Genomic DNA, 25,527 nt, shown 5'->3' on the forward strand with positions numbered 1-25,527 from the left:
CAAATAGATACTCTACTTTTCTCATATACTGTGATAAGGTAATTCTAAAGTAATAAAACCCCAACACGAACAAATACCATCGTAATTTACGGCCCTTTTTTACGGAACATGATTTTAATTACCTCTTAAGTGGGAGTTGTTATGTTTATACTGTCTTATTAATATGTTCAATGCGCAACTTGAAAATTACTCCTCCTTGAAGAAACCGACGAAGCACAATGTTTAAGGGAAAGGGTATGTTGGTTGACTATGCTGCACGGTTTACCTATTCGGCGAATATTATATACTCTTGTCAATGACCGTTCATGCAATTTACTGTTTAAAGAGTTGCTTTGCCAAAATTGATCGTAGATTTGTGTAATGCGTTTTTGTACTGAATTAAATGGTCATGTTTTCCAGTTTTATTTATGATGCCTTTTGTGTCTCGTTCTTGTTGATTTACTGCATTTAATTTGGTTACCGACTTTTATCGTACATTTTGAGATGTTTTATTTGTGTTGGGGTTTTTGTCCTGAAGGTTTGCCTGATATCTCCTTGTTGTGAATATAATATATTCTATTTGCTCATTTCTTACACACAAAATTCTGCATTTTATACAATTCCCTTCCCGACTATTTATTTATTGTCTCTCTTGTTCTGGGCCCTCAACAAGCTGTCGCCCAATTATAGAGTGATTCGCATAATGCAAGTGCCAGTAAAAGGACGAGACATTAACTACTCTATGAAGAAATGTAACAATGCTCTTCCTGACTACATCAGGGATCTGGAAGAACAACAATTCAGAAAAGCAATCAGTGTTCCTTGGTGCCAAAGCATTCTATAGTATTGATGATTATTTGAACTACAAGTTTGATTGCTCCGAACAATAAAGTGGCAATCATACTTCCTTACTGTGACGTGTGGAAATATTTACTGTATAAACACCACCAATAAATATTATTATTAATGCTTTTTGGAATACGCTTCGTGCAGGATTGACCAGCCCGGCAAAGCTTCCAACCGATTCATATTATTATTCGTTGGTTCGTATGAATCGGAACGTATTTAAAATATTACAATGGTAAAAGTTGGTTCTGGGTCCCACGCAAGAGAGGCCAACATGATTCGTTAATTGGGAATTGGTATTTAAGATCTGTTGATTTTTTTTGTGGTAAAAAGGTACCCTATAAATTATTGTACATAGTTAAGAACCCAATTACTAAAGCTAAGTAATTTGGGTCACTGTGCCCGAAATATTATTAATTATTATAAGGAACCCGGCCCACCAAATAAGAACATTATTGAATGGTAAAACTTTGTAATAAAAAAAACAAAAAGGTTTTTCTATGATGGTGTGGTGGCAATACTACACGCTCTACCACTGAGATAATCTCTAGATCATCTAAGGAACCATCTTTCAGTTTACAGGTAAGAGCATAGAGAAGACGTAATCCTGATGGTGGTACATTATTTTGAATTGTAATAGCACTATCTACAACTTGCATTTTGCAGTAGTCCAATACCAATCTTTGGCTTTGGAAAAACTTAACACTTCAGTAAATTTATACTTTTTTCTGTAAATTGTTAAAAATGATGGAGACAGCTCTAAGCTTTCCATCATGTCAGCTGGTCTTGTCAAGAACTACAAAAAAATTAATTTAGAGTTGTTGTGGCAGTGTGAGAAATATTAGTTGTAGGGTGTAAAGATGCTCCTTCTATGTCACTTTTAAGATTTGACTGATTTATGTTCTCAGATTTAAGTTTAGCTGCACTTCACTTCAGTAATGATACTATTTGATTTCCTTACCCGTCTCAGATTTAAGGTTTTTAAGTAAAGCGGCACTTCAATAATATTATTAATTACGATATCTGTACCCGTCTCAGATTTAAAATGTACCTAATACAGCCACCTGTGACCATGTGCCAAGCCACATGGACACAGAAAAGGCGGTTTTTCTCAGATATAAAATACTAGTAATTTTAAGCAATCGCAATTTGGGGCTCGAAGAAATAGCAGTAAGTTATGTTTAATACTTTGACAATGTCTTATGTATCGGTTTTCGCAATAAATGTCATTCAATTGCATTTATTAAAACTTGGAAGTATTCAACAGTTGTCTTCAAAGGACAATAGATTTTTAAACAAATAGTTTTTCTGAAGACGTTGAAAAAGGTGGGAATAGAGCAACCGTATCTGAAAATACTCACCATACAAATTTATAACTCTAATTGAAGATTTAACTATTAAAGGAATTTCTTGATTTGTAGCTTCCAAGTACTCCTCAAGAGAACCCCCAAACAATTTCGGTTGCCCGCTCATCTGCAATCTTCCAATCCTTTTTCTCCTTGGCGCCTTCGTGACCGATTTTAACGTATTTGTAGATTCGCAATTATCCGCAAGCAATGACTGCCTAATATATTCGTGTTTTGCATCTAATCGCGCAATTCGTGTTGACCCCAATAAATATTCTCGAAATTTCTAAAATTCAGCATGGCAACCAATGCGCATGTTGCGACCCTACTTACGGATAAATAAAAATCTTCAGTTTCTTGCCTATCCGCACGTAACTTTATCAATACAGTTTCGGGGGGTTTGCTGGTGGGGACAGCACTTTCGCCAAAGTATGCGTTGCAATCGTAGTCTTTCGCATTTAACATTTCCAGTAGTGTAGATTCGGCCGTTTCCAAAGTCTTCCAAACTTCCTCCGATTCCGTTCGTAAAGATGTAACTCGCTGTTGCAGTTGGTTCAACCTGGTTTCCATTTCTTGATGGAGAACTTTCTGGATTTCTGGTTCGGGAGGCTAAAAATCAATAATTTTGCAATAATACAGAACAAAAAGTAAAAGTGCTTACGTCTTCCGGTTTTTGACTTTGAAACTCGAATTTTTTTGGTATCATAAAGGCGCTGTGATTGCACTCCAAAAACCTTTGTTTATCTAATCTAGAGTCTAGAGAATTAATGCAGGTTAGTAGTGTGTCCAGTCCATTTTGCACCGACTTCTGACGACCTTCCTCTGCAGAGACATGCATCAAAAGAGCACGTGCAATACAGTTATGAAAACCGAAATCCATACACTACAAGAATACATGTAGAAAATTGCAGGGAAGGAGAAGACGTTTACATCTATAAGATCAGATAAATCGTCAACAAAGTACTTATGAATTGTCGTATTAGAAGCTTCCAAGCATAGGAGGTATTCATTTCGTGCCTTTAGCGCTTTCACTTTTGCATCGGTATATTTATTTTTCCTCTAAAAAGTTGCAATGAAACAGTACTTAGGAATATGTTGTGTGAAATTTTTACCTTCATAACTTCTTTCTCCATCAATTTGTACTTTTTCGAACGATCCAATTTGTCTTGTGATAGGGATTGCTCTAACTTTGTTCGCTGAGTTTCAGCCGCTCGCAATTTTGCCTCAGTTTGCCTAAGTTCCGCTTGATAACTATGATATGTTTTCATAGTGGTATGCAGTTCGTGTAAAACACGCAGAATCTCTTCATGAGTTTCATAACCAATCTCACGGCACTAAAAATAATTAGTGTAAAAAAGGACATTCAAAATTTATAATTTGCTATACTGTCACGTGTTCTACCACTCAATCCTAAGCCCAAAGCGCCTTAAAATATGAGTGAGATAAGGGGGTAGCGGTAATTTTTTGAACATCTAATGGTAACCATATGGAGGAGCTGTGATAAAAACTGACACAGAAGAAATTACGACGCTGTTCTAAAGCCTGTATCAACGGAATGGTAGACAATGGGAAAGTACTTGTCAAAACTTGTGTCCGACTACCAGCTGTGATTGGGATCAATATCTGCATTAGTTTCTGGTTGCGAACCATTCTGCAGTGCAGGGAACTACCGGAAAACGCCCACTTCCGTGTTGTTTGACAGGGAACTCCGGTTACCCTGTGATTTGAAATTTGGTACAAGACCTGGCCAAGAAGGAACTGTGCTAAACGAATACGTGGAAAACCTGCGTCAGAAATTGAGTGCTATCAATGATAAAGTTCGCTATATATGCAGTTGGCAAGCGATAGAATAAGTGCAGTAGGACGCTAAGGTTCAAGCTGGTAGTTATCAACCTGGAGATCTGGTTTGGTTGTATCGTCCCCAGAGCAGGCGCATAAGCTATCTTCGAAATTACAAAGAACTTGGAAAGGAGCATATACAGTCGTGAAAAGAATAAACGATATCAGGTATGAAAACTACCACGAGGATAACCTGTGGTTATGCATATAAATCGGTATACCCCATACGCGGAACAGAACAAGCCAGAAGCAGCAAACGTGATGCAAACGAACCCACCACAATCTACTTTCGTAGAATGTATGGAACATTACCCCGAAACTCAGAAGACACACTTTGGTGTTGTCTGTGAGGAATCAAAAGATTTATTTGAAGCACAAGCCAAATACGCTTTGGCTCACTGCGTAGCTAAGGATGTCAAGATGTCCCGGGGTATTGCCGATTCCTCGATTATCTGGTAAAAAAGACAGGTCTTGTGACAAGCCTAATTAAGAGGATTTTTGGAATGCGCTACAGCACTTAAAACGCCCATTACAAATTCACGGTGTTACAAAGCTGGCAATCCAAAGAACAGATGTGGTCTTGATAAGTTGGACTGGCGTATCGAGCGCAATATTATGGAGGCGGTATTCCAGGGCCCCGGCTGGAAATATTGAGCTGCTGATGTAACCCCAGAGGGTCCCAGTAACGGTTTCGTAAGACGGTGGATTGCTATTTCTTCAAGAATGGAAGATGAACGAAGCAATCAAGATAGCTGTTTCCATTTAAAGCGTCGTCCGTGTTGACGCAACACTTTTAAGAGGGGGGCAGTGTATCGAATATTCTAAAAGTCCCAATGGACATCGAAGCACCGTGAAAGATTAGTCATCGGCGCGCGACTATAAGGAATGCGTCGAGAAACGTTCCATTTCACTATATGAGAAAATTGAAGCGTGTTTGAATTCAGTTCCAATTTCAACGCCGAAGTAATAAACAGTTCGCGTTGTTATAAATTTTGTATATGTGAGTGGTAAAAATTTATTGTTAATTAATGGTAAATAAATAAAGCGCGTAATTAAATTTACGTTACAATACCACTCAATCGCTGACCAAATTAAGTATCTGTCGCAGCCTTTTAGGTCGCACAAAACGTTCCTTCCGGGATTGTCTTCAATTGACTCCTGTGTCTAGCCATTGCAATTATATAGTTTTAAAATGTCCAATTTGTCGAAAATGACATTATTTCGTAACAACAAAAAATTCCAAAATACCTTCGCCCTTTCGAATAAACCTTTCGGGGGAGGTTCAATCTAATGTGCTTTTAAAATTCTCACCCGTTTGTATATCCTTTGCACATCCTCCATAACCTGCGATAATCTATTAACTAAATGCGTAGAGTAGACTTCGGATAATGCTCCATGATCGCGACTTAAATTTTTTGTTTGCTTAACAAGTTGCTGCCAGCAAGCGTAGCTTGAGAAGAGAGGCCATTGTTCGCGTCTGAAAGTGGCTATAAATGAATTATTGATTATTTAAATCACTCACTTTTGCTTCTGTTCCTTATGCCTAAGTTGAAGACTCTTTGCTAATTTGTCCAAATTTTTCGAATAGTCGAGTTCAAGTTCACCTCTTCGGCGGAAGAAATCCTGAAGCTCCGTTACCAGCGCAACTTGTGCTTCCATCCGTAAGTCCAGACATCGCAACTGTTCATTTAATTGAAGACGAATATCTGAAAGAAACACACGAATTAAAAATTTAAATCTTCGATAATAATTTTTCGCATGCTTAGCAATTGCTAGCGTTCCCTACAAAAACCGCATGGGTTTTATCCAATAAAAAACCTTACTCTATATGCCTGTATGGTGTGACAAAGCGAACTTTCTATTACAGCACAGTGTAGTCTGTCAATCCTATCGTAACACATCCAAATATTTTTCCTAATTTGGTCTAACTTGGTGCACCAAACTCGATTACCTTTAGCTACCTTCAACTAGGAATGAAGAGTTCGAGAAATTAGTAGAAGTATGAATGATATGAAGGGTCTTTCAAGATTCTGTACAAAGTGAGAATCCTGACAAATGACGGACAGACACAAATCAGAGGAATTTAAAACAATCTGATAGATTCGAATACTTGGAGAAATTCGAAATATCAGGAAAATTGGAATCCAAACGACCCAAAGGATCTGAGAAACTCGGGGAATCCGCAACATTGAACAAATTTGAGTAATTGAGGACATCTGTGGAATATGGAAAATGTGAGGAATTTGGGAAACCTGAAGAGTACAAAATCTGAGGTAGATAAGAAGATTCTGAGCAATTGGAACCTCTAGAGTTTCACGAGTTTGAAGAATGAGGAGAAAATCTGAGCAATAGTCGAAATAACACTAAGAAGAACTTTAAGAATCTGAGAATACAAAAAGTCGCAGACTAATATTATTATAGAATTGGAAAAATTGAAAAAGCTGAAAGAACCCGAAAGATCTACAAAATCCATCAAAGCTGAATTCAAAGAATCCGAACAATTTCTAAAATATATATGTAATCTGAGCAAGCTTGAGAAATATTATAAATCTGGATGATCTAAAAGTTCTCAGGGGTGTAGAAAACCGAAGTATCTGAGAAGTTCAAGGAAGCCGTAGAATCCAAACGATCTGAAGTATGGCGAATCCGCGGAGCATGCAGTGAAATCCAAAAAATGGAAATGAGAAATGAAATCGGAATGAAAGGAAACCGTAAAAGCCAGTTCTATGCGATTATGATTTAAGGCCCCATCTTCAAGGTATGCGCTAATGACACGCGATTTGGGCTTAAAAACCAACTCGGAGTTCCAAAAAATACAGAAAGTATTTCTCGAGGTATTTCTATTTAAAGTATAAAAATTGAATAAATCGAGTATAGCTTTTTTCCGCAAAATAGAACTTAAATACCAGATGCTTTCTCTTAATTTTCGACATAACAGTAGATACTAAAAACTTAGTCAGAATTGCAACTATTTTTGTTTAAATAATCTTCATTTCAGTTGATTAAAAGCATAACAGGTAACGCAAATAAATTTGACAGTGATACATACTTTTACCAAAGAAAGTCGTTAAGGTTCTTAAACGAAACGCTAACTGATCCATATTCTTAATTAAATCACACACAATAGAACTTGGACTAGGTTACTATCTAGTATTAAAGAGTTGAAAGAGACGCCGAGTCAACTCACTTCGCGCACAAGAGAACTCCGAGTAAACCTAGTGTCGAAGGCGAGGTTGAAGGGTTAGACGCGATGTCGAGTCAACTCATAAATGTGTATCTACTCAGTCCTCATTTCCACCCCTAAAAATGCACACATACTGTCGTCGATGCGCAGTAACATCATTGACTAATTTGGGGGGGTATTAGTCAATGGTAACATTCACCGACAAAGGGATTTTTAAACCTCCCCTGGCGATCACTTTTAAATAGAGATCAGTTAATTACCACAATAATTAATAGCAAGAGCGTATGTATAAATGAGCAAACTTTCTGTCAATAAAAACTTTTGCGCTAGTGGAGGCAATTTCGACACGTGTGCGCTGCATTTGTTACTCGATTTCTTAGTAAAAACTTACTTTAGCTAACAATTTCCCCGCACGACTTGTAATGAAATCAATACATGCAGTATTTTTTTCTTTCAACTATGGACGTAATGCATTTTAAATTAAATCACCATTTAATAAATTAAACAAATACATCAAACGAGGTCCTGGGTATGAATCACGGTGGTATCCGTGGTATGAATATAGCTTGGCATTGCGTATTATATGGGTACAGCTATGCTCATTTTGAATTTCATGCAATCTAACTAATGGAGATGTCAAAAGGGCTTTCCTTATTTTTTGGCCTACACTGCCAATTCACGAACTCCGATGTACAAATTTCATAAGAAATTCACCTGCAACATTTCATCGCAATCGGTCCATTCGTTTTCGAGATATCGTGCTAACGGACAGGCGCCGAAAAACGATGAACTCAACTCGCTGAGCTCGTTAATAAACAGACAATTTTGTATAAACAAAGAGTATCATGTCAAAAGCTAAACTATTATAGGTAATCATTTATTAAATGAACAGAGTTATTTTTAACAAGTTGAGAAATTTGGGAGACAGATATCAAAGCCACCTATGCATTTTTTAAACTAATAAAATGTGGAGGTGGTGTAAAAAACGCAATCATACTATAAAACTATATAACTATAAAAGATAGGTATCGGAACACCTCACATGAAAAGCAGCAGAATCTTACGGCGTTTCAAATGCAAGAAAATAAAGGTTTCGTTGTTTTTATAATTGGACGAACGCCACTGAATAGCGTTGCAACTCAACCCATTTCCCTCTCCATTTCCTACCGTTCAAACATCAGATCAGATACACGAAAGATGGAACTTCATTATGAAAAAATATCAATACGTGAAATTTTTCCGATCAAACAGTATGAACTCTTTTAAGTTCAGTCTCCAGTTCAGTCAATAAACCGGAAAAAAACGGAAAATTAGGGTTACTTTTATGTGTTTAAATAAATTATCTTGAACGGTTTCCCAAAAAACGTCTAACTGAAGCTCGTCGTGAAAGACCCGATTGTTATAAATTGGTTCTTTGAGCCGAAATATTATCTCCTCTTGTCTGCTGCCCATATTCAAAACCGACGTCTATTTCAGGTGGACGTAAATGTCTTTAAGCTTATATGCTAATTTGGAAAATGGAAAGGATACATATGTAACTAATTACCGCTACCGTATTTAATAAAAGGCGGGTTTATTTACACTCAATATTCAAACGAGTTTAAAGGTCAGCAATATTAAAATTTTTTATTAACTGTACCTTCATTAATGTTAAATGAAAAACTCAATTTGATTTAAATTGCAGGAAAATAAGTTTAGTATATTAAAACGTATACAGGATACATTTTTGGTAATGTCAAAGAACGATACTTGTTGAGGCTCAAAATTAATATATACCTACCCAACGCTGCAAATGTTTTCGAAACATCTTTGGCAATGACCTAAATCTATTATATTTGACAAATAATAAGCGCATTCGATATTTTTAGTTCTATAAGAAAATATCTATTTTTATCGGCGGCATGGCATGTAAGCCTACAACCCGAAACACACTTACATATAGAACAGAATTTTAGAAAAAAAAAGGTTGCGTAATATATTTTATATTTTTCCGCAAATTCTTCCCAATAATTACAATACAATTGTGCGATACGAGTGATTACAATAACACAAAGTAACTTTAAAATGAGTTGTAAGCGTTTATTCTTCACCGCTATTAAGAGGCAGAGCAAAGCGATGCAAGCTTTATAGGGGAGTCGACGGTGTCCGTCTGTCCGTGAACACGATAAGTGTCAAACGCTTGGACCGATTTGGTTCAAACTTTGCACAATTGACCTATATGCCACAAGTAATAAACCTATTGAAAATGGTTCAAATCCAAATGACCCTGTAGGGTCACGCCTCTCTATCTCTGGCAAACGCTTGAACCTATTCCGTTCAAACTTTGCACAGTTCACATATAATATACCACATGTAACAAGCCTATTGAAAATGAGTCAAATCCAATGATCCCGTAGGGTCACACCGAGGTGCTCTGCCGCTTTTTTAGATTATTCATTTTAAAAGCGCCAAAATGAAAGAAATTCTCATTCTCTAAAAAATTCTGCTCTACTTTAAGAATCGGTACCTGTAAAATTCATTAATTATACAAACGTAGGTATGTTAAATCGTTTCAATAGTTAGTTACTATGTTAAAGATCCCAACAGAATTCGCCATATTGATTTCCCATGTGGTAGCGAAACCCATTGACCTCAGTTTCAGGTGCCACGATTTCAGAGCCCTTGAAACCAACATTCATCATCTTTGGCCTTTTGCGAGTAATAGTACTTATTTTTCAATCGTGTCTTCACTTCTGAGTAATTTATATTACGGTTTCTGATTTCTTGCAAAAGTGCCTAGTCCGCTTCTCTAATGAATTAATGGTTACATATCAGTACTCTCCTGATTCCTGAATGTACACACAACTATTATAATACAAAACAACAAATGTCAAACTTGACACTAGGTGTTAAACGGCCATTTTGGCTCAATTAGCAGTTTGTTTTTGTCTAATACACTGGCCTAATGAATCGCGTTACTTTAGTAATCTAGGGACTTGAGGCTGCACCATAAAATTTCGGGACAGGTTCAAGGACCCCCCTTCTTTCTAGCGCCAATGTCTGTGGCCTCGGTTATCATATCGTTAATAAAGGACTCAAAAAACACGCAACCAGTAAGGAAGTCATGAGTTTAGTAAAATTATTTAGTGGACATCTGTTTCCGACGCCCAAAGAAGCATTTGGGTTTATCAAAACGTTGTTTCGGTTGCTTAAAATGTAAGCGTATCAAGCACATGAAAATGTGCGTGTTTTTAAATCTAAAAGGGATAACGGCTCCCTCCGTTCGCATTAGTTAGATTGTATCTAGTTATTTATACTCCACGTGTTTACCTACTACACTCGAATAAAAAAAAAGGAAATTTCATGCCCAAAATATAAGAACGCTTTCGAAAGGAGGTAAATCATTCATAATTTTGAATTTTACACCAACTACAATTATTCCGATAGCCCTTTACCGAACTGTAGTAGGACAAAGTTGGACCAATCTTGGATACCATAGGAAAATATTCGTTGCTACGCCATTTTTAAAAATCGTTTAAAATAACCCATAAATAGAAAAACCGGTCTATGTGTTGACTCATTAATTGCCGTCGATTGACACTAAGTGTCATTTTGTTGGACCACAATAACCGGAATACACGAAGTTTTTTTTCAATAGCTCTGAAAGACTTGTTTTGACACTAATGTGTCAACCATTGCAGCACCTAGTTGGAAATGTTGGAATGAGAACCCTTAACATGTTCCTGGAGGGGACGATTTTCAAAGAGACACGATGGAAACAAAATCAAAGATAAAAAACAAAATACAACACGGCCACGACGTTTCCCTCCGCCCCTTCAAGTGGAATTTGGTGCGCTCATCTCGAGAAAATGTGGCTCCACGGATCTATAGACATAGCCAGAACTGTTGTATTATCTTAGTTTAACCCGAGGTTTAACCACTCTCTCCGCCTTCTGAAACATTTTCCCATTTCGTTTTTGACAACGTCGCTGTCAATGTAGGCACACTGGATAGCAAGCCATGGGTGGCATTATTTAATTACCAAAAGGCAGGTACACTTATGTTTACTTCTCAACGTAATTGTCATGAAGATTGAGGCATTTGTCATACCTGTGGAGAAGCTTTCCAATCCCTCTTCATAAAATGTTGCCGCCAATTAATTTAAATGAGTCTTGACCTTGTCTTGAAGGTCCTCAGTAGTTGGAAAGTGCTGACCTCCTAGCCATTTCTTCAGTTCAGATAAAAACCGACATGTTGGTCGCTTTGGTTTATTATTATGTTTTTGCTTAAAAAATGACTCCGTGAAATGTTCCGCAGACATAAGGGTTATTTTTCTCACTCGTTAATGAGAGTTAAATTTGATTATTATCCGCTCTGTCCACGTGGACGCTCCACGGTGGCGCGAATAACCGCGACGAACGTCATTCGAATTGGCCTTACTAGTTATGGACCTTTTGTTGTTCGAAACATCATCGATTAATTTAAAGTCTCTTGTCCTGTTTTTGTTCCCCAAGGGCGTCCTCATATAAAGACGAAGAGTGTAGGCACTTCAGTTGAAAGCACTCCACGAAAGGAATTTTCAGATGTATGTCAGACACGTATTATTGTCTTCAGATAAGTGCCGTCTAAAAAAAAAGAGTCTGAGTGAAACTAAAATAGAGTGAAAAATAAGCGCACCGGGGACTCTATTAGATAATTGGCAATTTAGGAAACGTGGAAAATTTCAGTGAAACTCCTAACAATTTCAAGCGTAGTAAAAATAATTTAACTTTTAATGTAGTTTATTAGATGCTTTGATAATTACGCCGTCTGTTGCTAGACATACCGAACACACGTGGATTTCTAATTATAATCTTATACTCTAGGATATATCAATTAGTGATGGAGATCATAGAGTAACACCATAGATAGCGAGCGCATCGTTTGTTGACAATCAACAATTTGCACGTACGATCATTTAGGTCTCAAATTTATTTTAGTGGATTATTCAGACTTTAAGGTTACACCGAGGGTTACACTTTGAAACATGCCGTCATATTAAAAATGAACGAACGTCTAACTCAACTGAATTTCTATACGTAGCTGTAAAAAAACACTGCCCTTTTCTTGACAATAAATGTGTAAACATATATATAGTAAACGTGCTCCTGGGAATGGGTATCGCTGAGCTAAAGCTATATGTTCATGTTGAATTTCATGCAATTCGGTTCATAACTAACGGAGATGCCAAAAGGACCTTCCTTACTTTTTGGCGTAAATTTCTAGTAATCTAGCTAGTCCGAAGTCCACTAAACGAGGGTGATCAAAATTTTAACCGATGGGCTATGGTAAAATCGACTGTCTGTAACCGCAAGTCACGGTACTTAACAAGGGACTGCTTACAATATGGTGAACGACATTTATAAAAAATAATCAACAATATTTGAAGAATATAGACGATCTGAAATGCTTTTACACTACGGCAGACGATCTTTAAGAATTACTACTATAGTCTATATGGTATCAAAATGACGGAAAATAGGAAAGAGACGGTAAATGGTGATCTAAACCACATTCGTTATAAGTGATGCAGAAAATATAATAAGATCATAGGATTTGATGATAAGATTAACCGAGAGATTAACCATAAAATTAACGTTCGTGAAGAACAAGTTTTATTAAAAAATACTTATACACGAAACAAACAATTTTGATTTATTATTTTCCATAAATAAGTATGTCTCTTGCGTCATCGGCTGTTGTAGCAGAAACTTGGATGCACACGGGCCTTATACCAATCAATTTATTACTAGATTCATGGTCTTGCTGTTAAGCGCGGTCTAACTTATGGTTATGTTTAACCTCGTGTTTAACCGTGCATTGTACGCATTATACTCATTTGAACAATAAATTGCATTGTCATTTCAGTTTGTGCGTAATTTTGGAGATTGTTTATTACTCTTTGATGGATACCAGAAGTTGCTTGTCAGTGCACATGCCGGAAGGTCTACTCATACTTTGGGGGATTGGTGTACGATGTGCAGAGAAGTCTGTTCCACGTGTCATATCCGTACCACCGTACACGTGACCATACGGCACAGAGAAAGAAAACATGGTCCCATAAGGTAGACTACACGTAACTATAGCACCATTTATGGTAGATCATACCCAACAATGCATGGTTAACCATAACCATATGGTAGAGCGCACTTAAATAAGACCATGAATTATTGGGTATAAGGCCCGTGTCAATACAAGTTTCTGCTGGTAAAAATGCACGACGTATTCAACTCACGAAATAACATATCCAACTAAATCGTAGTCATGTATTCCTAACGAACTTAAGGCAGAAAGCATAAATCGCTCTTTTCAAATATGGTAAAAAACAAGGCATGCATTTGAAAAACAAAAGTTGCATCGATTTCCGGTTAAACAGGAAGTGAGAACAGCGGTTTGAATATGCGATCGGATAGATCGTAATGTCATATATGAAATTATATTTAACAAATTGTTCGGAGCTCGTACATAAATATGTTTCACCTTCCAATGAGAAAAGCACGTTAGTAATTATTGACATTAGATTTTAGTGCATCGTAGCTTTGAAATTCATATGACCCTCACAGAAATCGTCAATCGTGGTACTAATTTCGCTACTCTTCTAAAATGATAGGAGTAGCCTAAACTTTTACAAGCATAGCAACTGCAAACTAAGTTTTCATCTGTAGTAAGATAGAACATGTACATTGTACCTCGCATTGTACATATGTGGAAATTGGAGCGCAACTAATGAGAAGATTTTTGAACGAGATCAACGTGTACAGTGCAATGTCATTTGTTATCCACTGCGTCTTTTTAATTTTATGTTAAAAGACGCCGATGCTTTTCGAGTATTCTCCCTCTCCCACTCACCGTTTCACATCCTCTATCTATACTGAGTACAGTCTAATTTTAGAACGCGTTAATGATTTGAAAAAAATCGAACTTTAGTTACTTGCACTTTTTATACTAGTTAACTTATAACCCCGGGATATGGCAATGAAACTTGTATGTAAAGAGCACAAAGTCTTTACGATGTATGTTTAAATCAAAACGTTACCTCGATGCACTCCATGGAGTTTGGACCGTAAAATTCGTTTAGGTTTCGCCATGCATAAAACAGTGTTTATTTCGAACTTTCTATCATACACTATTTTGGAGTAGTATTTAAAAATAGGGCCAATGAAGGTCAATACTGCAACTAAACGAAACCACCCTTTTCTTTGTTTCTTTTCAACCCCTAAGTCACAGATTTGACGATTCTAACGAAAATGGGAAAACATTTTATTTTGTTACTGCTAACGTGTTATGAAAGTAGTTAATATTTCGCTGCAGATTCGCAAAAAATTCTTCCACTGCTGCGTGCAGAATCTAAAAACATTTCCTTTTTCGTAACGTGATGTTTGCTTTTACTACTACTAGCTCGCTCCTGCAATTATCGACATTTAACCTTATTATGCATCACTCTCTAACGATCTCGTTAACGGCACTATTGGAAACTTTCCTTTATTAAATCAATCAAAACGAATCCGGCACACACGGGAAGCCGCTAAACGATCAACTTTGACAGTGGATTCACTGCAGGTAGTCGGCAATTAAATTTGAGTTAGGCAAGTTGAATAATTGCAATGTACAGAGGGTACGGCAACAAACCTGGAAAAACATCTTTCGTTTCGGTGTTATGGGGATGAATCCATCCATTCTTTTGTTGAATAATGCACTGAAACATCTCCGTAGGGATGCTGCGCACTGAAATTAAATCGTTCACATTTCATTCGTATAACTCCAAGTCCATTCCGCACAACTTTAATAACCATAAAAAAAATGAATGGAATGTGTATATAAAACGAGGTAGGTACAGAGATGCACGTGAATTCTAAATTTACACCGACGACAGGATGGACGTAAAATGTAAACTATAACTTGAAAAGGTCTTTACACCAAACAAACCGAGGTATTCCGATCTATCGTAACAGAAACGTACAGAGGCAGAACGTAAACTCGTGCTTCCTTCTGCGCACGCTCTCGTCACAGACAGACAATCACACAACCCCAATAATTTCCTCAGGTCACACCTCTGCATAAGCCAAGCATTTCCCGCAGGCGAAAAATTCACAACAATTACGAACATTAAACAAAAAACAAGCACTTACCATCACGCTCCTCCAACACCTCAAAATTACTCTTCTTCCAAACCTTCATACCGATCGAGCAAAAAAGCGCACTTAACACGGCGAATTCCAAAACACTAACTTTAAACAATGCATTTTAGTTATCTTAACAATTTTCAGGAAAACCACATCTCGAACCACATCCTACATAGACAGCGGAGCGTTCGTAAACTACTAACCCCACGGAATTCGCCAATTTTTTCTCGACGATGCCACAGCTATCCGAAATATAAAAAAATCAACGTTTTTAACCCTGAGCTGTAACGGTGGACTTTCCCAAATTACACCTCGTTACGATGATGAAATGCAGATGTTCGCAACTTGTAAGAAATAATTTACATTAGTCACGCGTTTGTTTTTAAAGTGCCGAGAAAAAATGAATCGAAGACAATAGCCAGACGGGTGCATTCATCCTGCACAATCCGGCCGGTGAAGAGTCGTCTCCGTTCTAAATTTAAACAACAATGACAATTTGCATAAGCTTATTTAGTTACTTCTGTTATTAAAATATTGAGAGTCCTGTACAAGAACTTTTCGCCACGCTCAATACTCGGCAATACAATGCAATGCTATATTACTTATATTATATACCTAATATTCGGAAACAAGTAAATCAGTTCCATTGGTTGAATAATTTATTGAAACGCGGCGGAAACATTCTCCCTCGTATTAATTTGAAAAGGACGTGATCCTTTCTGTCCGTTTGTCCGTCTGTGTACATGACCGTGAACGATTTCGAATTTTCCAATTATGTTTATCATCATCCAAGGAACAACTAGTTAAATTTTTAGTGACCCAGGAGCTCGTTTGATGTATTTAGTTACATACTTGACTTTTTATGAAAAATTTTACATGAAAACAAAATCGAAGATGAAAAATTGGGATTTTCGTACCTTTTTTTCAATAAAAATACAATTACTTACTTCAATTTCCAATTTCTACAAGCACGCGCTGCCTCTATCCATAGAAAATGAAATCATAAGCGTCCCATGACATCCTTTATTTATAAAACTGAATATTATCTATTTTGAACGTTTTACATTATAGTAGCACATTAGCCGATAGATGTGAATGCTGCCGCTTCATTAAAAATATGAATTTTTAATGTACCTAGTTATAGGACTTGCCCAAAGACATCAGAATCTACCACTTTCCTACCAACACTTTCTAGAAAATGCATCAAATTTCCTCAGCTTCGCGGGCCACAAGATGACGCGCCCAGGATTGTAAGTGGTACCTAGTGTAAAGAATGCAAGAGTGCGATCTACAGCGGTGTTGTTCCAGCTATATAGATCAGAAAGAAGTCCCGTCTCAAGTTAACTAAAGCTGAAGGTCGTTAACGGAGTGAGATGAATGAGGATAAATTAACAATTTAGTTCTTATAGTGAGTTGGTGTCGCCGACAATCTTTTCATTACGTTAAATCGAGAGTGTCCAAATATACATTTAAACATCATTTGTGTGCTCGTCAAAATTGTTAACAGTCCTTCTCGGACAATACGCTGAGGGTATTTTACTCGGTATTTTATTTCACATACAAAACAGTATGTTTAAAAGCAGCGGCTTGATTGAGTGATATATTTAAAACGGCATCCTAGATTTGTTATAATGGATCACCACTGAAATTATTTCCGGCTTGATTTTGATACTAGTTACAAATTAAAAATAGAACTGTGAGATCATTGAATATTTGCGAATAGAAGTACCTATATTTAATAAAGCTATCAGCAATGGCGTTTTTCTTTTAAGCTCCTCTCGCCGTATCGAAAGATGTAAAAAATGTATAAACGTGGCCAAGTGTGACACACTAACTAAAGCACATTCGTCGGGAAGAAAAATATTCCCGCCACCAAACGATAAAAATGTGTAAAATTTATTTCTCGGACATAAAAACTAATGTTTGGACGTTTCTCCAACGAAATTCTTACCTAAATAAACTATTTCGAACCAATATAGGCAACGAGCGACAAGTCCAACTGACCAAAAGTCAATTTCCATTCGATAACCCAAAACCGGAGCCAAAACCACTACTACGGTAAATACGATGTTGGAACACGCACTATCTGACTGACGCGTGCAGTTGTGGTAAATTGCTGTTAAAAAAAAATAAGACTGAAGACGCCCATCTCGCCCATCCCTTTGCGCAAAACTTCCCGCAGGGGCACAAAAGAGTGGAAAGGATGATATCACGCCATACCTGAATATAATCCTCATCAGGTCGAAAATATTTAATAATTATTACTGACAATTTTCCTCCCACTTTGATTACAATTTAATGAATCAAGTACGATTACTATAAGCTATTGAGGCGAAAATCCAAAATTAGGTGTAGTTGTTTGAAACAAAAAATTAGGACACTAATTGCTTCGAAACGGAGTACTTTAGTAAACGCTGCAACGCAGGAAGTTGTTGAACTTGTCACGCAAGACAATACTTGAATGCATTTGGAAAGACGCGAAGGTCAAAATCATACACCATCTTTAATTAAATTTTTAATACATATCAATTACAGAATTTATATCCTCTTAAATGTAGGTCGTCACTAATAAAATTTATTCTACTCAGGTGCTCAACCTCGGCAATACCTATACAGGGTGTTTCACGCAAACCGTTACCTAAAAGTATTCAGGCTTTAATTGATAAATTAAATGTCAAAATTTGCAAACCAACATAGTTTTTTATGATCTATCGAAAGAAAATACTATCATGATTGTGTCACTTCCGGTCTTACCGGAAGTCGATAGCAACTTTCTTATTTTAAATAGAAAACCCTGCATTTTCGAAATCATCAAGATTTTTCAAAATTTTTCACGTTTGATTACTGTTTACTATGACTCTTGTTCACTTGAATTTCAAAAAGTGTTCCACATTCAACAATACTGACTTTATGCTACATGAGAATGCTTTGATTTTGAGCGCCCTTCTGCAGGTTGTTTTAAAACTAAGGATCTTTAATAACTTCAAAGTCAAACCTTAAAAATTGATTTTTTCAAATGTAACATGTTTTATTTTTTTATAATAAAAAGTTTTGTGATCCGTCATATTAGTACGGAAACGGAATACTTGTTCCAGTTCCGTAAGAAGAGAAAAAAGTGATCCAAAGATCGAACGCCCCTCTCGTCAGATTTATTGCAGATATTATGTATTATTTTTATTTCCCAACAGTTAGGTATAGGTATAGCACATCATTTGGCAGCATTTTTATTCGACAGCTACATCTGCTATCACAGTAAACGCGGTCTGTGCTAAAGTCGTATCTGGGGAATTGGTGGTTCTGAAACTCGTTTTCATCACAACATACAAGAAGTAAGCAACACCTGCCCATTGCAAGATTCCAAGATAAAAACCATTTCAATTTCAGTAACACGTAATAGCCTGTAAAATGGAAAACGAGCCTATTGCGCGTAGCGGTCATAAAATTTTCTTAATTATAATTAAGTACACGTAGGCTGATAAACATAAAACAATATGATCAAAGAGCTAGCTATATAGTGAGAGATCGGTCATATTTCTAGAACGTTACTACAGCTACACCATAAAACAAGAGGTTGGGCGGATGAACGCGGCCTTGTCATTATCAACTTAATCAACGCGTTTATGGGGGTTTATCATCCTTCCCCTTCGGGTTTGTTTTAAATTAAGGAGAAATAAATTGCATAAGCTTTTGATTTGATACTCCCACAATTTTATTAATCTTGAATGGAAGCGTGAAACTGAAAGATCAATTGTGGATCAACGCAATACAATCAAAGCTGATAAAATGATTTTTTTGATAATTTTTATTTCTTTAAATGATATCCGCTTCCTGTCCCCGACCAACAATTTCAGATTTTTCTAAATGGATGCGAGATGTCAAATTTCATTAAGATCAGAGTGTTTTCTACTATCGTCATCATGTGGTAGGAATTTTGGAAAATACAAAATCCGAGACAAAATCGGAAGAGGCATATACTCAAAAATTTAGGTAAAACCGTTAGTTTTCAATATCCAATTGAAAAGAAGGTCTGGGCATTCGTATTTTTGACATGTACTTGTATTTGCTGTTGTTTAACAATGGGATCTGCTCATCCCAGCTGTATTTTGTGGTGTCTTACACAAATGAATACGGCATGTTTACGTTACACTGTCCCCGTCTTAAAGCTATTGCCGAGGTATTTCCGTGCTGGGCCTTACACCACCAACATCCTTGGATCTTTCCTCCGAATCGAGATTGAACGCTTTTCCATTGATAAAGCAAGTCAGGGGAAAATAAAATACAATTTTTTGTGAACAGAAAATTGCTACGTGTGGTAATTCTATTACAAATGAAGCCACCTTTGCACTAACTATGTATATGCTCAATAAAGATTCAAAACACGGCTTCGACTTTATTGTTGGAAGAGGTTGTCGACCTGCAACTTTTTAAGATCATTTCCCTATTGAGAAATCATTAATTGAAGTAAGAACTCCGTTTTAATCGCAACAGTATCGACTCCCTTGAACTGTGTCATAATGGGGACGGATATAACTGACTCGTCTTGCTTTTTGAATTTATTAATAGAATTGAACATTTTTATGTGAAATCATGTGAATATTATTGATACAGTTGAATGCGTATCCAGATTGAATTCGTGTGTGGTGATTCGCTCGAATGATTTACGATTGCACTCAAAAATGCGGATATTTTCTTCTTCCGCAAAATGTCCGACCACTGAGTTCTCCCCTCGGTTCTCCCTTTTGAAGGCATGAAGATCGACCAATTTCGTAACTCATATTATAGGGCGCGGTACTGAAAATCTGTGCAACTAGCAACCCATTAAAAGTTCTAATCACGTACGTTTGTGCCTTATTTGTGCATAATCATTTATCAACAACCATTAACATCTCCGAAATATGCCACAACACAGCTGACTCGCCACTGGGAACGCACATTTGAAATCGAGTGTCGTGTAGTAATGTACTCTCGAATGTACTAGCACAGACAAAATACTATTTAATCTGTGGTACTAGTATGGATTGATACTGCTATTCTTTTATCAACTACCATTACTAATGAATTAATATGAAATTAAAAGCAAAAATGAGCAACTTAAATTAACGGTAACTCTGTAGTCGATGGTAAACGAAATTGACTTGTAAAGATTATTAGATTAACCTCGTCATGAGATCTTCATGTGCTCAACATTGTTACTGCATTTTAAAAGAGACAAGAAACTAATCTGAACTGTGACATTTGACAGATTTTTACGAAAGCAAAGATAATAACAATAAGACTTTATTTGAGCAAATGCAAATAAAAAAGGAAATATTTGTATAAGTAATGTCCAAAAAAGAAGCAATTAAATTTCGGCATGTTCTTTCACTGCATTCATAAACTTTTACTTAAATATTATTATTTGGACATATAGTATTATAAAGATGCAGGTACTACGTAATGTGTACTTAGAGGTGTACTCCAAACTTTAACAAGATTTCCTTTATTGTTGATGAATGAGTTCCAAGATCGTTAATGCTAAAGGCCGCTTAAAATAGGGAAGGATTAAGTTTATACACAAACTACCAGTTTCTATAAAACAATTCCAGAGGATTAAATTTTTAAAAATTTTAAAAACGTACCTCATCCAAAAGGCATTTTACAACATTGATGAATTTCTAAATGCGAATGTCAGCTGTGATTTGGATTGTTGCAATATTTTATCTCGTATTTTATGTATTTGTGTCTTATATGTTTAATGTTGTGAGTTTGATATATTTATCTATCTATATTTATTATTAATTATAATGCGATGTTTCATATTTTTATTACTGTTATTAACACCAATATACCTAAAAAAATAAAATTAATAAATAAAGTGCTACGACGAATGAGTGTTTTCGTGACGGCACCCCGAGGCCGCCTATTACGAGAGTAGGGTAGGAACTTTCCTGTTATTAAAATACAGCATGCGGTTTAATGCGTACCAGTGGCGTACGTAGAAATGTATTCTGGGGGGGATTAAACAAGTTCGTGGCACATACAGTCACCCAGTGCGTACTAGAAGGGGGAGGGTAAGAAATAGAAATTGGGTTGCAGGTTGCTGATGCTGGTAGTCATTTATCTATTTATTATTGTACAGGCGAAAAAGATTAGATTAGAACGGTATTTTATTTCTTACTGCTGACAGGCCCCTTTATTGCTTTTGCTTTAATTAGTCAACGAAAACTTTGAATAATAAGTATATTTATGGGCAAAAAACCAATTTCGACAAAAAATTCAAAGGGCTGTAACTTTTGATCTAGTAGTCCGATCTTGGAACTGTTTGGAATTATGGATTCTACAGGCCACATTCTATAAGAAAATATTTTTTTCCGGTCGATCTGAGACAATTTTTTTTTCTGGGCAAAAAAGGCCTTCCTTTTTTACCAAAAATCGACTGCACCAAAATTTCTCGGGCAAAAACTTTTTCGTATTAATTTGGGTGCGTAGAATCCAAAACGATTCGTACTTTTGCGATTAGACGTCTCAATCAAAAGTTATGGGCAAAAAAATTCCTGTTTTTAAAATTTAAAATTCTTATTTTCGTCATTTCGTGAAAGGCAGGACGCAGGTACCTCACCTCAGTAGCAGTACTAAGTACCTAGATACCTATTTGTTATTCTGGGCATCAATGTAGCGAATTGCCGATCGATGCCGAATAGCCAAATCGTTGACTGCCAACACTGATCACTCACTGAATAGTGAATACTGAATACTACAGAATATTTAGATTTTAGTGGCTTTAGACTTTAACCAAAACCAAAATTGCTCTCTATATATATATACCTATATATTATTGCCTTTATTTTAAAGTGGGCGGAGCGGATAGCGGAGTATTACCTAAATACCTAATAGGTATGATGATAACTCAATTCTTCGGGGGGGGGGGGGGGGGGGATATATCCCCTTCATCCCCCCCCCCCCGTAAATACGCCACTGATGCGTACAGTTACAGCTAATACAAAATGCAGGTGCACAGACTAGACAGACAAATTTACACTTGACAGATATGAGGGAGGTGCAGTTGTGGGGTCAGTATGATAAAAAATAGGTAGAAAGGTTGTAAAACTGTATATAATTAAGATCTTCTAATTTTTATTAGTGAGAGATATCAATTGAAGAAAAAGTATCTGTTTCAGTCATCAAGTGCACTTCCACGCACTGGTAGGTAAACCCGACAGCGAGCGACGTATTTGAAGCTTTTGATTTAATTTATACTTAGATAATCATTTTCATTAAAAGTTTTTTTTGTAACTTATCTATTGAGTCGCGCGCATACTTGTAATAAATTAACGCTAGGGTTCTGGTGCTCCTGGTTGAATCTACGAGATTTAATGATTTGATTATACATAGCTGAAAACATCTGCAGGCCACATTTTAAGTTTCCCTCGACGAATTAAAAAAATATGTGTCATAAATAACATTTATTTTTATACTGACTAGGCCAAGGAATATATTACACTTTTTTTTAATGGCGGCGCCGTAAGTTTAATGTCACTATCAAAACAATATGAAAGATCTCATTCACATTTCTCTCACGACAAAGAAAATTTTATTTCCAATTTGGGAAGTGTCGTCACAACGCTTGCAGACCAGTCTATGTTGAGTCCGAATCTGCTACCTCGTCTGCTACTTACTTGACGCTGACAATAATATACCGGTAATAAGTACGTTTTCCTCTATAAACAATGGATCAAACTTTGGTTTCAATTGCAACTGCCCCAACCGAAAGAGGAGGTGGATGAGTTGCAGAAATAATGGAAGCATGACAGACAGGCGTTGTGGTGGTATTGATTTCTCTTTTCCCATGAATAACAACTTGATGGAGACAAATCTAATTACGATTGCAATCAAAAGATCATAATTGCGCGTATGAAAGGCTTTGCCCTCAATATATCATTGCTGACAGTCACAAATGCTGTAGTGTAAGTATAACTATCTCCTGCCTTAAATCCAGCATGGACGGCATGGTTAATGTCAAATCGCAACTGCTTCTCCATAATCCCCTCCAAACAAGGTGACCAAAATACTAATTTGGTCGCACATATTTATTTCCTTAGGATTTGAAACGTGATGGGTGCGATTTAAGCCCCCGGCCCCGTTCCAAACATCAGGAAACGACGATTTAGTGTTGCAGAAATTTATAAGGGAAGCAAGAAAAAAAGGAAAGTTAGGTTTGGAGTGGAGTTTATCAAGTAAAGTACTATTTAACTCATCAATTGTACAAATGATCAGGCAACTAAATATACACCCATAAACGTTGCAGATGAAAGTAATCCATATAGGTACCAAACATCCATTTGGTGTGTAAATCCATGGAGATCTACCACATATCTTGGAATAAATATCAATTGATCAAGTTTTTACACATTTTGCACGCATTTGACTTATGATCGATACTTATGTTTACCATTTTTGCATAATACAGTGTCCTTATAACAAATTGGTATGCCACGAGTAAACTGAACACCTCCAGGTTTATTTATACGACTGGATAAGGATCGGAACTGGAAAAAATACAATTTATGCATTATCCCTCTAATAAACCCTCTAGAAGCCAGAAGGGAGAAATGTAGTCAGGTATCAGGTGTGCGACAATGCAATCTTTCAAATGCAGCGCACACAAAGATGGCGAGGTATTTTATAAGCACTCTTTAGTAATACCCTTGCTAAAAGAATGGGTCGGTACATAATTGAAAAAGACAGCTGCACATCTTTTAATTTGCATTCAAATGGTACAAAAACAGAGAACACAGGTGTACATTTTCTAATCTGTTTCGATCTGTTTATAAGAACAGTAGAATAATTGCATTCTTTCCAACAATAATTAAGGTGTCTATGTTTGTTAATTAATAGTGGGACAGAGCATGAGATATTAATAACAGTAATACAACTGCAATGTAATATTACGAGAGGAGCGAAAGAGAGTTCATTGTTATACATCGAATGTGAAAATTACTAAGATTACGTTAGCGGAAAATTAATTTTTTAGAACACAAATTATGCAAACATTACGCAACGTAAGCTATTTACATATTAGATTAGACCGAATTATATTATAGGTACAGATACAAAAAAAAGAAGTACACCAAAGATCATAATCTTAGCCATGTACAGAAAAAGTGCCTGAAGAAAGGAAGATCGACACCATAACTTCTTTCCCAAAGGGATTCGCGCCAATCGATCGTGGGGTGTAAAAGTGGATAAAAACCCAAACAATTTATTTTCATTTCTTGGACCAAGAAGCTGTTAGCTGTTACTGTTTTTTGCACCCTAATATGAAAATTAAGATGGTCGGCTATTCTCGCGTTCTAGAGTTATCGTGGGCAGAGAAAGACGAACAGACCACAAGGCATTTCATTGATTGTGTATTCAAATAAATATGTATAAAAAGAAAGAAACCAAAAACCCGCCGGCGCGCTTGTCAAGGATGTCATCAGGATGAGAGTGAGGGGTATATACAGGGCGTACCACAATCAATGCTGGTTAGAAAAGTACACCTCTGAATATTTCGAAAATTTAAAATTATACCTCGAATTATACTTTATGTCGATAAGAGACATGCATCTAAAATATTTTAAGTTGGTGTCATTTCCGGTCATACCGGAAGGTGACACCATCTTGCTTATTTTAAATGTAACACCCTTTATATTATTTAATTTGTAGGTTCTACCGAGGGTTCTACGATTGCATGTATAATGTCCTATACTGAAATTCAGTAGTTTTCGAGATTTAATCTTAATTTTACTGAGGGATGTTATAATAATAATAATAATAATAATAATATATTTATCCAAAAGACCCTAAACAGATATAGGACAAGGGAAAGGCCACTCAACATAGTTATGCATACTTCAGTTTCAGTTTTGGGTCATTGTAGTACAATTTGCAGGTAAATCTAGCATATCTGCACGCAGTATCGCAAATTACCTACATTCTAACATTATAGGCACTTCTTCTTGCAAGTTTGGGTTTCTTTAAAATTTCTCATCTTGGAAATGCGCTAACAGAATCACATCCAACAATGATTTGTGTAACGTAGCATAAAAGATAAATACAGCCAAGCACCCTGTATATGACTAGCAAAGAAAAATATTTAGCTTCCAGCGTCATTATGAGAAACTCAGTGATGTGCAACAACCTTTCTTTTATCTATAATCTGCACGTTATGGTT

General features: G+C 36.5%; 1 protein-coding gene across 3 annotated transcripts in view; it reads right to left on the bottom strand.

The window, feature by feature from the left end:
* The window catches only part of LOC116165424 (SLIT-ROBO Rho GTPase-activating protein 1-like), a 35,641-nt gene that overhangs the window by 9,096 nt on the left and 1,018 nt on the right, over window positions 1–25,527 (bottom strand). Inside the window, exons 1-8 of one of the 3 annotated variants that reach the window (XM_031479865.1) lie at window positions 15,342–15,454; window positions 5,533–5,716; window positions 5,322–5,487; window positions 3,284–3,505; window positions 3,102–3,230; window positions 2,833–3,054; window positions 2,505–2,780; window positions 2,187–2,457 (exon numbers count right to left, since the gene is read on the bottom strand). In XM_031479865.1, coding sequence (XP_031335725.1) covers window positions 2,187–2,457; window positions 2,505–2,780; window positions 2,833–3,054; window positions 3,102–3,230; window positions 3,284–3,505; window positions 5,322–5,487; window positions 5,533–5,716; window positions 15,342–15,390 — 1,519 coding nt within the window. In that variant the 5' untranslated portion in view covers window positions 15,391–15,454. Of the gene's footprint in view, window positions 1–2,186; window positions 2,458–2,504; window positions 2,781–2,832; window positions 3,055–3,101; window positions 3,231–3,283; window positions 3,506–5,321; window positions 5,488–5,532; window positions 5,717–14,841; window positions 15,121–15,341; window positions 15,455–25,527 lie in introns of those variants that run through there. The other 2 variants (XM_031479863.1, XM_031479862.1) reach the window with 2 other exon arrangements.

The sequence above is a fragment of the Photinus pyralis genome, unplaced genomic scaffold (genome assembly GCF_008802855.1).
Source record: "Photinus pyralis isolate 1611_PpyrPB1 unplaced genomic scaffold, Ppyr1.3 Ppyr1.4_LG3a, whole genome shotgun sequence".
In the NCBI taxonomy this organism is placed as follows: domain Eukaryota; kingdom Metazoa; phylum Arthropoda; class Insecta; order Coleoptera; family Lampyridae; genus Photinus; species Photinus pyralis.